This window comes from Lycorma delicatula, chromosome 11 (assembly GCF_047948215.1).
Source record: "Lycorma delicatula isolate Av1 chromosome 11, ASM4794821v1, whole genome shotgun sequence".
Taxonomy (NCBI): Eukaryota; Metazoa; Arthropoda; class Insecta; order Hemiptera; family Fulgoridae; genus Lycorma; species Lycorma delicatula.
Window position 1 is genome coordinate 17,905,938 of NC_134465.1, and position 19,905 is coordinate 17,925,842.

Here is a 19,905-nt window from a genome sequence, read left to right on the forward strand (position 1 = left end):
AAATCAAATTTCTCACTGAATAAGTAAAAATAACGTCAACTTCTAACAAATCTGGTGTTTTTTTGAGTAGATGAAAGTAGCCATTAACATTTACAATCACCGGATGACATTTAGTGTTACCAACCTGTATGTTATATCATGGAAAGGGACCTTGTGGCCACACTGTAATTATAAATAAAACTGTTTTATAACTTCTACAAATCATTCATATCATCCTCTGAAGCATGCCTAACGGTGGACCCAGAGGTTAAAAAAAAATCAAAAAAATATTAATTTAAATATAAATGTTAGGAATTTAAAAAGTATAGAAAGTACCAATTATTTAGGGATTGATAAGTGATTATCACATGACACGGGATAAGAATATTAAACATTTACTGAAATCAAAGCATTTATTCATCCCATATTATAGACAAACATATTACTAAGAATTTATATAATGTTTTATTTCTAAATACTATTAATTTTGGAATAATAATTAGAAGAGGCATATGCAACAAAGTTTTTAAATCCATTATGAAGATTGCAAAATAGATTGTTAAATATTATCTAAAACAATAATGATAGCAGTGATACATCTACAAATAATAAACAAATTTTTATCATTGAATATTTAATTATCTGGGAAATAAAGGAAATTTTTTGAATTCTAGTGTAAACGGAAATAAATTGTTATTGCTAAGTAATAAGAATGACCGATCTGTATGGCCACTCATATGATTTTAAACTTGAAAATTTGATGTTTTTAGATCTCAAAGGAAAAATAAACCTAGAATTTCTGATGCTGACAAATCTTTAACAAAAAGATAGCTAAATCCACTTGAATGAAGAAATGAGTATCATTTTCAGTCTCCAAGATTAAAAATAATTTATTTGGAATATTTTTAAATTTTGAAAGGGAGTCAAATAAAAGCAGTTCTAAGGAATAGTATCATGTTTTAGTTGCTTAATTTGAAAATATTAAATGTGCATAATTCAAAAACGAAATGTTTCTTCCCTGTGTGATTCAGATTATGGATGTTCAATTGTACTTAAAGTAAACTTAAATTTAATTACCAAACCAATACTGGAACATACTAAAAGTTCCTCAGACATACTCTTAGGTTCCTAAGATAAGGGTAAAAAAAAAATGCACACAAGAATTAAATAATTGCCAGGTACTTAGTTTTGAAGTAAGAAATACAGAAAACCAAACCAAGAGTACAAGAGTACTGCAAAAAAAGGAACAAATAAATGTTTTTTATGGAAACTTTATTTCTCAATTGTTAAAGTTAAGTAAAAATACAATAAAATTAAAAATACTCAAAAAAGCATAATATATCATACTGGTAATACGAGTAATTGATTACAACAGTAAGAATATGATAACCTGAAATAAAAAATAGGTGTGAACTGGCACATACCCAGAATGACCACTTTGTTTGGGACAAATCATCGAACTGAAAATTCAACCTTACTATTAAATAAAATATTTTATTTAAAAAAATTATTGATTATAATTATCATAATCACAATGAACTAATGAGTATGGTGATAGTTTTAATAATAACTTAAAAACTTCAATTAAAACAAGTCAGATTGGATGAACATGCAGATAACATCTTAACCCAAGCACCACAAACACAAGTTGGTTATTGCTTGAGACTGGTATACATATGACTGTGTAAAGAACTATCTGACAAAATAGTGTATCATAATTTGTAAACTGTAGATAAAACTATTACTAGAGAATAAATTTATAATTTCTAAAGTATCTCTTCATTTCTATTACTTCCCTTACTAGAACTAATCATAAAAATTTGTGGAAATACTATTTTTCAATAATAATTGTAAATACTTTAGTTAATTAAGCACTGGCAAGAATGTGATTGACCTTCATACACAATAATATCTAGAGTAATTATGGATTAGTAAAAATTAATGGAAAGTACTCAAACTGCTCATTTTCAACATATAAAAAGATTTTTTATGTAACTGGTTACTCATTTCTGACTATATTCAAAGCAGAACGTACTCATACGAAGAAAGATGGAGAACTAGAAATAAAATACTTTTTTGCAATAACGCTGGCTTCATACTGATCATAGTCATCTGGTAAATTTTTTCTTTCGTGTAATATAAATTTTCTACAGAAAAAGTCATCATTGAAAGTTTCATATGCTTTGCCTCTAATGACTTTTTAAAAAAAAAATGAAAAGAATTTAAGACAAAACTTAACTTTCAGTGTTCAAATACAAGTAAAGTTTTACTTTCATCTTAAAAGAAAATGCACTGTAATAGATTTTAAAACTTATACAGTACATCATGGATAAGTAATATAATCATAAACAAATATGCAGTCAAAAGGAGCCAGCTTGCATTCAAGAAATTTTGTTGTCTACCCTATTTTAATGTTGATACTTATCGTGTTAATAGTAAGTTATTCACACAGTAGCATAAAAAAATGTGGTTGCTCAGTTTGAAGCAAAAAACAAGTGAACATCACAGAGAATATTTCAGTATTGGTGTAAGTTGATATAAAATACTCATACTTTAATTAATACAATATGAATAAATATTTTATTAAAATCAGATTATTTTATTTTATATACATCTGCACAATTGTGGTGCTTTCACCTCTGGAATGTGTATAAAATATATGTTAGGCAATGATATACAGAGCGTGGCAGAACCAATTAAGCAGTTTTGAGTATTTATAAAAACGTAATGGGGGGACTATATAGAGAAACAATGTTATTATTTTCTAAATTAGTAACACATACTATTCAATAATCACTAAGTTTAGAAAATAATGCTCTTAAGTTGGCGGACGTTACCTGCATTGTATACAATCTTAAATCTTTGTACAGCTTGTTCACACATATCTTAAGGTATGATGTTAATTTCTTCAATAACCCCTCACTTAGCTATGGCAGGGTGTGAGGGCGATGTTTAAACACCTTTTCCTTCAAATATCCTCAAAGAAACAAATCACAAATGCTTAAAGCGGGTGATGTGCAGGCCACAACATCACCCCTCAGAGAGACCAGATGTCCAGGAAAGGTTTCTCTCAAAACATTGAGTGAATTTTGGGTTGTGTGAGCTGTAGTCCCAGTCTGTTAGAAACACAAGTCACCCGATCCCACTTCTTCATCAGTTTCTTCCATTCTGGACACGATATATTGATTGTAATTAAATAAATTAAAAAATTAATTAAAAAGTAAAACTCAGCAACGTAAAAATACATGTTAAAACGAAAAACCCTGTATCTAAAAATAATAAAATTACCATCTGCTTTAAGGCAAGTGGCATAAATATCTGAAACACACTACAATAATTCAAATATCTGAATATAAATCGTCGGCTATAAGAAATCATAAAACATAAAATAACAACACTTCATTATCCCCTAAAATAGTTCACATGTTAGCCCCTAGTTTAAACTTGCGATGTAATCCCACATAACAGACACAATCTACAAGGATGTGGTGCACTGTTATTCTAACCTCCTCTTGACGGTTATTTCTGCATGAGGATCTCCATGGAGACACAGTGTTCTTAAATGGATGAAGTTTATTGTTAATATTAGCAACCCATTCATCATGAACAACGTTCTACAACACTACGTAAACAGAAAAATCATTTACAAATAAAGAACACAACGGATTTTCGCACGTAGTTTGTTATACTATTTACGGCTACGGCAAATGAAGTAACATTTAGGACATTTCCCTGAGGTATTCAGTTTTCTAAAGTGAACTAGCCTGTAACTAGCCCTGATGGACTTTACCGGAGGTCATCTTCTGAACTTGCACACAGACTCTTGGCCTCGGTCAAGATGCTACCGATGAAAATGTCACGAATGGCATTTCCATCCGTGTAAGAACGTACTATCAATAAACACAAAACAAAACCAAAAACAAACTAGTCGAACAAACAGAACTGAGAAGAAATAAAATATTTAAAATTTGAGCTATAGCCCTACCAACGAAATAAAACAAACAACATGATGAAATAACTGAACATTAACAAAACTACGAAGCACCTATTTTGGCGACAACAGAACGTCCAAGCGGTCCCTAACCACCCGGGTAATTCGAACTCCCCATCCTATACGCCCTCCGCAACTCGCTGAAGAACTAAATATTTCATGAAGTACTCCACAATTCACCATTCGGCACAGCTTTTCTAATTAACATTTAAATCTAATGTAGATCCAATATCCCCGAGCTGCCTCACTACCTCTAATCGTCTTTCATCATACCGATGAACATAACACATGAAAGGCGTAATTTTATATGGTACATCACGTACACAGAACCGAATCAGCCAGGCCGAAACGAGCCAACCTATCCCTAAAAGCACCACAGCCCGAAAGAAACTGAGTTATATACTTGTTATAAGACACCCAGGAGGCATCCCAGACTCTTCACATTGGGGAACAGACCATGCGTGTAACGCCCAGCAGCCGTCTCATTCCAACTGGTCTGCCACAATTAAAATCCATCTTTTTCAATCTCTCTAATTTAATAAGTTAGTTGACAACTTCTTTGCAAAATAGTAATGTTCTTGCAACTTCTTTGCAAGCGCAAAGAAGGCTTTACTCCATCAATCACCAGGACACCCAGACAAGAAATTGAACGGTAACCACCTGTCACCATTAACAACGAAAGGCGCTGGGCTCTCAACAAAATGTGCTTATAAGTTTTAAATTTTAGCCTTTCCGCTCAAACAGATGCAGCATACAACATAATTACCTCACACACCCTTACAGAGGATACTCATAGTCTTAAAATTTAGACCCCCCAATCCGGATTGGCCACACATCGAATACTAAAGAAGGCACAACTGGCTTTCTTTACGACGTACTGTAAATACTCCTTAAAATGAAAATTTTCGTCAAGGAGCACCCCGACGTACTTCTGAGCCTGAACGTAGTGAATTCGATGGCCTGACATTGAAACAAGGACCCGACGCGTAACAGCCAAACAGCCCTTCAGCAGCATCATCTTGGTTTTATCCGGGCTGAACGCCATCTTATGTTGACGGCCCCGCAGCTCAGTATCCTGCAAATATCCTTCGACAAGCAGTAGCTCGTCATCATTGGCGTAAGCGACAATGCGCCGGTTTGTGGCCACCATCACAAAGTGGAACGTCTCGACGCCCAAAATAGCTATGCATTACCTGCATTACATTTTTTGTACACAGGTCTCTGTAATTGAAATAAAGTAGAAAGTCACCACAGATTGTTAAATGCCCTGTATATGTAAAGGAAAGTCCCCAAGACATATCCAGAACTGCTATTCTTGACAATATTTAAAACTCGTAAAATAGCATTTTCCGTTCCCTTACCAAAACGAAAACCAAACTGATCCTCTATCAATAATTGTTGCGATATCAACCTCTCATTAATACGCACATAGTAGCTTCTCGAAGACCTTACCAATAACCAGCAATAACGTAAGAGGCCGATATGAGGAACTAACAGAAGGACCCTTGTTGTCACGCTTAAACACCTTTAATTTAACCATTCTCTTTTTCCAACAAATTGGAAAATAGCCCGCAAATGACATTTTTTTAAATACTTTGTGAATACAAAGTATTTAACCTCAACCGAGCTCAACCGTTATTCCATCAAAGCTTTACCTCTGCCAAAGCTAGACATTATCTCACACACCTCCGCCTTAGTAACGTCTGAAGACAAAACATCCAGACGATGAGTAACAACATCGTTTCGAACGCGACGATGATAAGCAGTTTCTACAGCTAAATCATCGTCCGGCAAAAGGTCATCTGACAAAGTAGGTAGGATCTCAGTTTTATCCGAGGTCACTCCTTACCTGGTTGAGAGCGGACAGAAGAATGTCCTTTCGTTTATGCCCTAGCACTCGGGAAACAAATCTCAAAGGATCTTTGTTACCTTGTTCCTGAACGCCAAGAATCACGTTTGGCCTGCCTTACCTTGTGATAATAACATCTGAGCTTCTTATACCTCGAAGCCAAATCTGCTTGCCGCTCGGGGTCATTGTCACTTTGAGAGGACCTCCGCAAACGGAGAACAGATGACTTCAGCTCATTAAATTCCCGTGTCCACCAAGGGGCCACCCTCTCCCGATTCGAATTGCAGGGAATGCACCCGAACGTTCAGCAGCATCGATGAAAGTCGCCGATAATCAACTTGCCAGGTCCTCAAGACCAAGACCATCCAGATCCCTGTCCAAGACAGAGCCTGGCCGAAAGAATTGTGCAACCTCCACCAATTGGCTTTCCTCCATGACACCAGTGATCTCGAAGACAATAAATCGATGGTCGCTAGAGCAATCATTGACAACCTTCCAACCACAGATACATGCGGGAATGTATCTTCCAATCATGACACCAGTATTGATGCCGGCAAATTGCCTCCTACCGTCCATCATACCAGCTTATGTTGGCAGATCACCAAATGCATTAAAAACCTCTAAGTCATGTTGGACAACAAAACCTTCAACTGCTTCACCACTTCTTCGGTATAACCACTATGCCACATACGAGATTTAATATTAACATCGACACCAATCCGAAACATTCGATGGCAAACTGTTCTTGCGTTGTGGTAGGCGCAGAGCAATTCAGTCGTCGGTCTTCGACTGAAATTACGTAAAGCCCATACGCCTGCAGTCAGCAAGGAACAGCAGGCCGCCTTGGCTTTCCAAATGTTAAAGGGATGAATTCATTCACGCTATCGGGAATTTGGTATGTAAACCCGGCAAGTTGGTGGATCGCACCACAGTTCTTGTTACTAGCCTATGGAATCCTTGTACCCGATCCAATCCGCTTTTTTGAACCACCATCTGCATGGCTGACTGAGGTAAATCACTATTACCTCTGAAATTACAACCGGTCTATGATAGCTTTCAGAGGTTTTTGAAAACGCGTCAGGTAAGACATGGGAGTAATGTTGCTGAACGTAAGGATAGATCGATGCACAAAGATGTACCTGATGAAGATGACATAAATGTGTATGATCCATCGTTCATTAAGCAGAGATCTAAGTTCTGCCTCAGTCGATCAGCTATACCGCCTCGGGAAGAAGATGATGATGATGATGAGCTCCAAAGATGGTGATTGACGTTGAAATCATCAATTATTAGGCAGGTTGCAGGAATCTGGGAGAAAGATTGGACAGATCATCTTTTTTTATTTGTTTATTAAAAAGGGGTAAACCTTAGAGAAGGATTTCCTCTTCCTTTTATTTTAGTATAAAACAATCTTAAATTAGATAACTTAGGCTCTGTCTCTTTGTTGTTCGAAGTCATTTGAAATGACATCGACAGACCATTTTTGTTGGTTTTTTCAAGTGGACCAACAATCACTAAAAGAGTTTTATTAGGGATTGCCATATGGTTCCCATGAGTACCAGCAATAAAAAAGACCAATCCAGCAGAGCGTATGCATATTGGAGCTAAATACAACTGGGTTTGCTCAGGTGTTCATAGGATATCGTTTGAAACTCACTACATAGAGACATCCACCCATCGGCACAATAGTTTCCACCTTGGAAACTGCGTTTTGTAAGGTGTCACAACATCACTGAGTGTAAGTGTAAGAAGAGGTGCAGGGCCATGGGGACGCTAACCCCCAAACTTTTAAAGAATAAGACTCCCCGTCGGGATTCTGGGCTGTAGAAAATTTTGCAACATTGAGATATAGTTCGAAATTCACGGTCACGCTGTCCTCCTCAAAGAAGTACGGACCAGCCTACCTGTCGTGAAAAATTGTGATGTGTCACACTACACCATTAGTTTAGGTGTGTGTAGGGGTATAATTCAGGGGTTATCACACAGATTTTAACAGTTGGGATAGTTAGCTGGGTTCAATTCTTGAGACGTCATTATTTTGAAGGTTGAAGATTCAAATTGAAATGCAGAATCCTCCTCAAACTGCCATCTGATATCCCCAAGGCAACAGCATGCCTTCAAGCAGAATGTCTTGGCGATGCTATTTTCATCAGCTGTACAATTTCTGATGGAGCTGCGTCGGCCATGTGTACCTCTTCTTAGTGTGCTACTAGTTTCCTCCAACTACCTGACCCAGGAATAAATATTGCATTGGCAAGAGGAAAGGCACTGTTACACGGAATGTTGAACTGTCACCAAAAAGCTCTTTGTGCCACAATCACAGATGGATTGTTTACATGCACGGCAAAGCCATGATGTGTTCCTGTCCAAACCATGTTGGCTACTGAAATCAGGTCAGAGGTTGAAGGAACAGAGGGAGACTGCATGCACATATCTACACCTACCACCGCTCGAACACTGACCCCTCCTAACCGCTTAGTGTGTTCTGCCACACTCAGTACTTGTTACCTAAACTGTTTTATTTTATCACATTACAAGGAAAGTGTTAGCTTTATGTGTAGAAATAAAGCATAATAAAATATAGTTGTCAAAATTCATAAATCTGCTCTGTTCTTTTTAGATAAAATTATTTTTTCTGTATTTATACAAAAATGAATGAATAGAATGTGTATTTTATACATATCAGTGGCTTTAATGTTTTTTTGTTTTTTTTTTATTATTTTTGGCGAACAATATAAAACAAACAATATTTTGACAATCCAATACTTGAAATGAATTATTCCTTTTCTAACAAAATTAAAACTCATCAATAGACAAACATTTTAAAATTAAAACAGTTCCGAATACTATAATGCCCAAGATTATGCCATTTTAGCGTAATGAATCAAAATAAAAATGTGATATATAAAAAAGTAAAATTTACTGAAAACGTGTGGAAAAGGTATTAAAAATTATGAAAATGCTTTAAAAAATTAATAAAACTAATGCATTTCTCATTAAAAACTACTAGTTTTATATAAAAAATATTATTTAAAAAATCTGTTTTCAAGCCTTCTTTATAGTTAAAAGCAAATTATAAAAATACTGTTTTGTTGGTAGTTACCTATTAACGCCACCGCAGCTACAGCTTTATTTAAAAACAAAGTAGTCAATCGGATTTCAGTGGAAAATGAACACAGTCTCTTTATTAATTTTAATAAATGGTTATTTATATTTATTTATTTTATAAATATAATTTAACCAAACTTAACCTACGCTCGCTAACCTTGACTAATTAACACCGTAATTTTTTGAGTATTTATTTAATAAATTCAGTGTAATTATTGCAATTATTTATTATTTAAATAATCAAAACACTCCTGTTAATTAGTCAAGGTTAGCGAGCGAAGCGAGCGTAGGTTAAGTTTGGTTAAATTATATTTATAAAATAAATAAATATAAATGGTTATTTATTAAAATTAATAAAGAGACTGTTTTGAATCTATGTTAAACTCTATATCGGCCCATTTTACACTGAAATCCGATTGACTACTTTGTTTTTAAATAAAGCTGTAGCTGCGGTGGCATTAATACGTAAGTACCGTTTTGTTTTATTTTTATAGCAATTATCAGTGAAAAATAAGAAATTAAAATTCCTAAAAATTAATGTCAACAAATTTAAGCAATTATCAAATGAATGGAATATAGAAGGTGTACCAACATTTATGTTTTTTACTAATGAAAAGAAAGGTAAAATTTCAAATTATCAATTTTTTTAGTATCACTTGAAATTTAAATCTTAATTAAATAAGTTTGTGGTATCTATTATTTATACAGCAACAACACACTGACCCCTAACAACAGTTACTGATACATGGCGCAATAGATTTTTTAGCGTATAAAAATCGTCATGTCTGACTGGAACCCTAACAAGTTGGTTAATTCATAAGGTTAATTAACCACAAGGATGTGTGTGATGAATGTGCAGCAGAAATATAACTAAATTAGTAAATTAAATATTACAATTTACAAAATTAAATTATAGTTTTGGAAATCTTTTATCTTTCCCAATATTATACGTTTTGTTCTAAAAATGTTAGCTTGTTTTCAGTAATTAACTTATGGTCATGTTGTTAGCAATTTGATCACTGATTTACCAGTAATAAAGGTTACAAACCAATGAATGTGATATGACATGTACAATTTTTCTTGGGCAGATGTTTGTTATCAGCACCTTTGGTGCTGATAACAAACATCATAATTGCAATTAACTGCTCATTAAATTGCAATTGCAGTTATGCAATTGAATTGCATAACTGCAATTCATAATTGTTAAAACCAACCAACCTATATTTTTTCTGCTACACTAATAATAACTAGCTCAAAAAATATGTGTTATTTTGGTTACTGTAATGAAAATAGAATCCACTATACAAATGTTGACGTGTTTCATGATAACCTACCGTGGTGAACTCGTCATTGCAAATCAGCTGATTTTGAAGTTGAGAGTTCTAAAATTCAAGGTTCAAGGACTTTGATTTCATTAACCACACAATTCAGGAATGGTCGACCTGTGACTGTACAAGACTATACTTCATTTACATTCTTATATATATATCATCCTCTGAAGTAATACTTTATGGTGATTCCAGAGGTTAAACAGAAAAAGAAAAACATGTTACATGTTAATATTTGAAGAGTTCTCTTGTGTGTTTTAAAGTTAACTTGTTATTATAGATTAGAGGCTTTTATTACTAAATTTCTTCTAAGGTTGTTGCCTTATTTCCACACTCCACATTGTAATTCATCATTGCATCATATGAAAAACATTTTTATATTTATGCATTTCTTCATTTAATTTACATTTCTTGATTAATTAAAAATGATTATCAATTTTTCCTTTTGAATGTATACATAACTCTGGAATGTAAGTTTCTGCATCTATAATTTGGTTTATAATGGAAAACTTGGATCTACATCAGTTTTCTTTTGAATAGATATGTAATCTGATAATTATTGCCAATGGTATTAACAATATTTTTTTTTTGTTGCAGTTAAAATAATAAAAGGAGCTGACAGAAGAGAATTAATTAAAGGTATTACAGAAGCATCTTTGGTAATAAAAAATAAAAAACTTCCAAAATGAAATATCTTTATAAAAAGATTAAATGAACATGCACTAAGATATATAAGTTTGAAAATAAATTAATAAAAATTTTTTATTATATTTGTCTGAATAAATTACTTTTATAATAATCCATAAGAATTAATCCACAGGTCACATCACAGATTTTATTTCCTTATCTTTAACAAGTTACATTTTTTGCTAGAATGAGTATTTTAGAAAAAAAGAGTAGTGCTATACTAATTTGTATCACTTGCAAGCAGTCTTTTGACATTATGGAGATTTTGACGGTTCAAAAATTAAAGTAAGAGTTCACTTCAGAAACCTAAAAAACCCACTGCAGGTAAAAAAGCACATATTAAATACAATCTAATCATCTTTATTTTGACACTGTTAGTGGAATTCCAGAATCTCTCGATTTAATTTTAGACTCTCATATTCTTGGATATTTGGAATGTTAATGGTAGGGAAGTATATTAAAAAAAAACCAAAATGCTGTTTTACAATGTTTTCCCTTTTTATTTTTTTCTTGTATTTTAGTTGAAATAAATCATTCATTTTCCTCTTGATTTTTCTGAAGATGAATCAGAGCTTGTTTCTGAATCTAATTGTTGAGTATACATCTATCTGTTTCTATTTTTTTAATCTAAATATAGAAATATTTATAACATTCTTATATTTTATTTATCTTTTCTCCTTTACTATAATTTTTCTACTAACAACTGCTAAAGAGTTCATATTCCATTATTAAGATTTATAATCTATGATCTAATTACATGAAGAAAACAAATAGTCTTTGTACAAAGATAGGAATTAGTACCATCCCATAATTTATTAGATGTTTGTTGGACAACAGATGGCAACTGTGCTATGCTTAAGACTGTATCAGAGCAGTGAAGAACTGTTAGACTATAAGAACGGAGCAAGATCAATCCAAATAGTTACTGTTTTAAAATATCATAGTATTTGTACAAATCTTATCCAGTACAACATTTAGTTAATAAAATATATTTACTTTAACTTTATTTAGTCAAATAAAAATAGGTAATCTCCATTTGGAGAATATTAGATGTTCTATCATTAAGAACATCAAGATAGAGATGCGAGTGTGGAGAGATCCAGACGCTTAAATAAAATGAGATTTTGTAGTTCAAAAGTCATCACAGGGTTACAAAATAATCACTATGAAAGAATCATAATCCTCTCACCAACTATTTTGCCACTATAGTTGTTTGTGTCTTTAAATATTGTAATTTAATTTTAGCAGTGTAAAAAGAAGTTATGGAAAACAAATAAAATTACAAATGACAAACAAGAAAAAAAAAATTACAATAAATAATAAGTTTTATATTTGTATAACAAATTCTATACATGTTCATTTATTTTTAACATTTTTATTTTTTACAATAAAGTATAAAAATATTCTGGCACATAAAGCCATTTCGGCACATAATTATTTCATATTACAGTATAATTAATAATGTTATATATAAAACCATTATTATATTTTATTATTTATTCATTATTTTTTAAATTTTATTCTAAACAAATCAATTATTATAATATTACAGTATATAAAAAAATATTTAATGTACATAAAATTCATTTGTAACGTTAGTCATAAATAAAAAGACCAATAACACATTTCATAACATATTTGTAAATGTATTTATAATAGACCAGTTAATAATAATAAATAAAGTATATAAAAATAATTAATTATATAACTGATCATAAATTGTAAATGAATATTTATTATTAAAAAAATGATACTGCTATTTATTATTAACATTGTTATTTTATTAAATTTTATTTTCATTTATTTCAAGTAATATTAAATGGTCTATAATATAAATACTTATGAATGTATAATAACTATCCATTTACTCACATGCATACCTATGTACAACTACAAAATGCTAATATAATTGAATGACAAAGGGATGAAACATTAGTCGCATTATATAAATTCTTTCAGCTGAAAAAACAAAAGAGGTAAATAATTTAAAAGATTTGTAAAACTATAAATTAGTTATATAATCTTTAGTAATGAAAGAAAAACTGAGGTTGGTTGACATGAAAAAAAAAACAAACATTTAAGTTCATTGTTTCTTCAAAGATAAAGTATATGAGGATTATTTCACTGGATGAGAAAAACTGAATGGCTGTTCTATAATATTACAGAAACTATGTTAAAACCCAGATGGATTTGAATACCCTGTTTTTAGTATAATTTTGAGTGTGCTTTATGATGTCTACCTGAATCACGCCAAGAATGATATATATTATTATACACAGAAAAAAGTTTCAAATTTATTTGTCTTTAGTAGGAAATTAGAAAGTTAAACTGTACCTTTCTCCTGGAAAGGTACAGTATTTATTCGGAAAGCAACAGAGTACCTGGGTCAGTACATACGCAGCCTCCTATACCAGGGCAGACAGGAAAGAAAGAACCACCTATCTTCAGATTATCCACAGTACAAAGAAAATGACTGGCATATAAAAAATAACAAACCGTTATTGAGGATTTAAAAAAAAAATTGATTACAAAGTATACAAATGTTAAGTACGTGCATAATTGTATTCAAAATTATTTAACCGTACTTAATTTATACAGTTTAAACAACAAATCTAATGGCCAATTTTAATAAAAGCAAAACAAAGTTTTAAGTTGAAAACTGTATAATGTGTTCTGTTTTTAAACGTATTTGAATTTGAGAATAAAAATTAAATCTTTTCAAAGCTTGTGAAAAGTGTTATTTTACAAATAGTATTTTTTGTTGTAATGGAAGAGAATCATTGTTTAAAATAATTAAAATACAGTACCTATGACCACAATGTAATTATAAAAACAATTTACAAAAAAGTAATAAATAAAAAATAAAATTATGTTTAAAAAATGTATAGTGAAGGATAACCTAACCTCAAATATATTCATTATCTTTGATAACTATAACCTGATACACAATTATATCAATGATCATCATTCTCTTTTTTTAAAAAATAAATCTGCATCGTATGTAAATAAAATACTATGCTTGACTGGAATTTGAGACCAGGAACTTATGAATGAAAAGCAGTGATGCTATCACTCTACCATGGACTCAGTAATGTACAATTCTTGCATTGATTTGTATATTACTATATAAAAGTTTTATAATCAAAACACATAGCCACCTGTAGTTAAGTTTAAAAAGTTTTTTAATCATTAAAAAATTTTTTAAACTGAACTACTGTAGATTATCAAATTATATTCGAACCAATGTTACATCCCAATTACATAGACATTCAATTATACCCAAACAATCATTATCTCTTTCTGCAATAATATATAATTATACTCATATATAATTCATATATATATATATATAATTAAAAATAATATTTACAATAATAATTATCAATTAATTAATTTACCTAATTAACTTATAATTACTTAGAATATTTAGAACCACACTTAACATAACTTAACTTTGTGTACAATTATATTTTTTATATACTGCCTGTATTTAGTCCAATGCCTTAAATAATTAATTACAAAAAAATAATATATAATCAATTCGGAAATAATTATTATTAAGGTTTATAAAAAATAATAATAAAATTAATATATTAAAATACAGCATGTAATTATAAAAATTTATTATTATTGTATACTAAAAGGAAGTTTATTGTAAATAAATAAATATATATGGTATTGAAAGTAATGTGGCTTAAAATAAATTGTTAAATGAATCTTTTTTTTTTTCATTTTTTATTTTTTGTTCTGATATGAATGATATTTCTTGGTGAATATAATTTAAAAAAAATGTTTTTAATTTATTCAAATTTGTTTAAATTAAAATTTTTTTTGACATTAAATATTTAACACTTTGGGGTTTGCATATTAAAAAATTGTTTTAAATTTTGATCTGGAATTTTGTTAAATTATAATGAAAATTACTTTTTGGTAAACAATTCTTTAACAACTGTTTATTGATTTAAAAAGAGCATTAAAGGCAACCTTATAAATAAACTAAAATACAAAACTATATAACTTATGTTTTAAGGATGTTAACGATTATCACTGTGTAACTTAACCAATTGCAGTTTTTAACATTACACCTATAAAATATAAATTAGTACCCGTTTCATTACTTGTATTATTATAATAATAATAATTAATGTTAACTGATTATAAAACTATAAAATTATTTATGTATTCACTGACTAAATTAGTCATCATTAAATAATAAAACAACCAGCTCATATTAGATTAAATAAAACTTATTATGCAAATGTTGCTATTTGTTAATTAAAAAAAAAAAAATCAGGTTTTTTTTAATAATTGGATTGTTCAGGTATGAAATTCATAGTAGCCCCAAAGTATTAAATCTATTATGTATTTAAGTTAATGCCAGTAATTTAAGGTTGTAGGCAATCTATATTAGAAAAAAACGTTAGCTAAGTAAATCATTTCACTACGTAACTTACTATTATTATCATTAAATAAATAAGAATGAATTAAAACATTACAATTACAACTATTTATTAACACTTTTAGATCTGCACTCATATCCACTATGATTGGTTGATTGATTGGTCATAACTCGCAGATTATGTATCACTTAAGGAATACTCAAACAGTTTTTAATATTTTAAAAATTAATTTATGGAGAAAAAAATCCATTATAATTAACATTCATGTGTTAGTTAATCATAACTTTTTATAAATATAAGTTAACACTAACATGAAAGAGGTCTAAAGGGAAAAAACTGTTGAAGTACCCAAGCATTCTTGTAGAGAAGTTAATCTTATCTATCAACTAATTACTCTTTCTTTATATAAAAATAATCCTAATAATCAATCTTTTGTAAGTTCCTTTTGATAAAGAGAAATCTTCAGATTGCTGTAAAGTGAACAACAGTCTATTTTCAGTTTCTTTTTGTAGTACAATAATTAGAGTACAATGTAATTAATGTAGATATAAAAAATAAGACCGCTTTCAAAAGATATAAAATTGAAAACTTCAAAGCCCCAGTTTTAGTCTCTTTGGTTATATTACCTTACCTTAATAAAATAAACCCGGTTGAAAAAATAAACAAACCAGCGGTAAGGATTAGCCAATATAAGAATTTTAAGATTATACTATAAAAACATTATATTATAAGAACAAAAGATTATATTACCTCAACAAAGAATCCCTAAAAGAATATCAGTAGGAAAATTACATAAAAGTCCAAGAGTTTAAATACCTAAGTTAATTTATAAGGCTGTAATAATAAAACAAGTAATGGAACCAGCGACACCATATACTGGAATATGATAAAAAGATTCTCAAAAAAAAATTGCAGACCAAGAAAATCAAACTAAGTCTTCATAAAATAATTCTCTCTATATGGACTGACCTATAGGAGGGAACATGGTCACTCGAAAATGTAACAGAAAGACGATTGTTTCAGAAGATATATATATAAACCAGTTCTGAGAACAATCATTTGTTGGAAAGAAATATCAGAGAGAGTTTACAACAGTAAAGTAATGACAAATTTTTGGTTACAATGAATAGAATGAGACAGAATAGGTGTTCCAATCAAGACCACTAGGTAAAAGACCCAGAGCGAGATCTAGGACCAGAGAGTTAGATCAAGTGCAAGAAGATATGTGCTCACTAGGAATAAGAAACTGGAGAGATATCACCAGTTCAAGAGAAGAATGGAAGAAATTGTTATTTGACAGCACACTCCATAGATCCTTCACAAATAAAGGAAAGGAAGACAGAAATAAGGAAGCATATGTTATAATATTAACTATGGAATATTAAACAATTATGTATAAATAGAAATTACAAACAATATATATATATATATATATATGACCAGAAATTCATGAAAACATTATTGCATATATGATAAAATAAGGTAAGTGTCATTCTACTTTATTTATTTTTCTGCACTTAGGTTGCTCAAGTAAATATAGTTTTGTATATTAATTAGTACCGAGGAATATGATTCTTAAAAGAATTGATTCTAGAAAAATAAATAAATATATATATATGTAAATTTTTTTATTTTATTTGACAATTGACAAAACTTATCTCCTGTTTATATTTGACTTCATAATTTATAAAGGAAAAATATATCATTTTCTTCACTAGAACAAATAAACAGTATTTCTACAGCAGTTGGCAACACAAAAGTCGTTTTTTTTTTTAAATGAATAATTAAATATGATTTAAATCTAAAAAAATACACCCTCCAAGAACATGAGGTACATATTCCAAAAGATCTTTTTAGAAATATTGTGCAACTCTTTCAATAGCCTCTTCTGAAAAAAGTTCTTCTGTAAGTATACTTTCATATAATAAGAAAGCAAGCTATTTTAAAAATCTTTTGTAACACACCTGTTTTTTTTAAAATAATGCAGTGATTTTTTTAAGCAATTATATTTTTAATTAAAAAAAAAATCAGTAAATAACTTTCAGTAAATTAAAATTTAAACAAAATGACTGAAAAAAAAGAAGAGTACCAAGAGACATAAAATGATGTATTCCACACAAGGATTGATGATATTTATAATGTCAGATCAAAAAATGTTAATATTATATATCTAAAACTGCTTATCTCAAATCTTTTAATAATAGAAGTAAAAAAATGCCGATGTAATTAAATAATAGTAAAACACCCATGAAATAAAAATGTAATAATGTAAATGAATAATAAGGAAGAAACAGTAACCTAAAATAAAATTTCTACAAAAAAATTTGATCAATTCTTGAGTACAGAAGATCTAAAAATTATCATCTTTCATAACATATATACTTAAAACTATAAATCCAAAAAATATGAAAAAATATATTTAAAAATAAAATAAACTAAAAATTAAAACTACTCTACAAATTATCAATGAATAATTTACACAAATTAATATTAAAATAAGAAAACAAAATGGAATGTCAGAGTTACATGGACAAAAAAAAAAAAAAAAACACTAGGGACTTCAATGAATCAAAATATTAACTTCTTTAAAGATATGACAAATAAGATGTATTTAAAAAAATTTGTTATGTTATTGGACTATATCAAAATGTTAATAAATAGTAAGTATTTTACAACGATGTAACAGTAGCAATTTTTTTTCATAATAAACCCACTGACATCAAAAATAAAAATGACCAGGTAAAAATAATATAAAATCTAAAAAATTGATTATGATAAAAAAGTTTAACACTACTGTGATATAGTTTTTTTTTTGCACAAACCAGGTTAACAATATCATTTAGTAAGCTGATTTCAGCTTTGATTTTAGAGCATCATGACATCATAAATATTACGTTTCAGATTACATCTTATTTGTCAAACCTTCAATAAACATTTTCTTATGCAGTATTAACAAAAGTGCATTTAATAATGCCCTCTTAATAAAAACAAGAAAAAAAAATATATATATATAACATATACCTACCTTACAAAAATACATATATGTATATAATTCTACTGCTAAATTACGACGATTAACTAAAATATAAACTGACTCTAGGATAAACTATATATAAAATTATTGGCAAATTAATATTGTAATGAAGTGCTAAAATAAATAAGAACAGTCAGCATTTGATAAATTTTATTCGTGGACAAATTATTACAATTGAATTAAACTAAAATTAACAAAAAAAAATACATAAAATTTTATTTTATCCAGAAAGGAGTAGAATTTCAAATGATCTAGAAATTGAATACAAGATAGAAGAAATTAATTTTTTTTCACATGAAAATAAGTGCAAACAATTATGAAGTAATATTTATTATGAAAATAATTTAACTGAAGGTTGTCAAAAAATATAAGAAATGTATAATTATTACAGGTAGCACTTAATAGAAGAGAATGATTTGATGAAGGAAGACATGCTAATAAGATAAAGGTGCTGTTTTCCTTCTATTCTGTTCAACATGTAAGTGGGAGAGATGATGAATAATTGTTGGGAAGGAAATGAAGCAGCTGAAATTGAAATAAATATAACCTTTTTCCTGAGTATAAAAACAGTTGTAAATTATACAGAAAAGTAGTAGGAAATAAAAGAAGAAAATCGTATAAATTTATAGGGTAAGGTGGAATAAAAATCATTAAAAGTTTATAGCAATAAAAAGTGAAGGAAAACGATTTCAAAAAGCTGGAGATGTAAAGAAAAATATGCTTTAAAAAAACAAAACACGTATTTTGAGCAACAAAACACAAATAAAATGTTAAATGGGTGGAATGGTAGATGGGCAGCTGATGACAGTGAGAAAGTGTAAAATGAATAGAATTCTATTACAGTAAAAAAATTATTACATAACAGGAGACATTTAGGATGTTACATTGAAGAAAAGGATGCGTTAGAGGGAAGAAATAATGCGAAAAATGAAAATTAAAGGAGAAAGCTTGAGGAAGACCCTGGAAAATGCAGGAAAAACTGACAAACTAGATTTAAATATTTCAAAGAGATTTTTTCAAGCTTATATAACAATACTATCAAAATCTACAACAAAATTTCATCGCTAAGACCAAAATGAAATTAATGATAAAATTAGAAATAAAATCTATACCGCTAAAACATAACATATTTGGGAAACAGAGCTTATAAATTTTTACCAAAAACTTACAAGCAAAATTTTTTGTTAGAACACCAAAAATGATCATGTGTACAGAGTAAACAATCATAAATAAAATAAACTGGGTAATGCTTAAACTAAAACAATAAAATAAGAGGTAATGCTTTATTTATCACTATTGATAATTTAAGATTTCAAATTAAAATTCTACTCTAATAAAAAAAAATATTACGAAGATGACATTAGATTCTTATCAACAATGACACTTCATTAAATTCTACCTTTTATAATTAAGTAAATAATACATAAAAATCATAAAACTGTATTAGTTGTTCATTACAGTATCCCTTGAGCTGGTAGTAGTAGATACTTTGACAGATCCTACTTTTAGTTGATATGCATCTGAAAGTT

At 29.5% G+C, this 19,905-nt stretch overlaps 1 protein-coding gene across 2 annotated transcripts in view; it reads left to right on the forward strand.

The window, feature by feature from the left end:
• The window catches only part of LOC142332299 (thioredoxin-like), a 29,755-nt gene extending 18,730 nt beyond the window's left edge, over positions 1-11,025 (forward strand). For both annotated transcript variants that reach the window (XM_075378650.1, XM_075378649.1), the window contains exons 4-5: positions 9,422-9,548; positions 10,853-11,025. In XM_075378650.1, the coding sequence (XP_075234765.1) occupies positions 9,422-9,548; positions 10,853-10,944 (219 nt within the window). In that variant the 3' untranslated portion in view covers positions 10,945-11,025. The remainder of the gene's footprint in view (positions 1-9,421; positions 9,549-10,852) is intronic.
• The last annotated feature ends 8,880 nt before the right edge of the window (positions 11,026-19,905 follow it).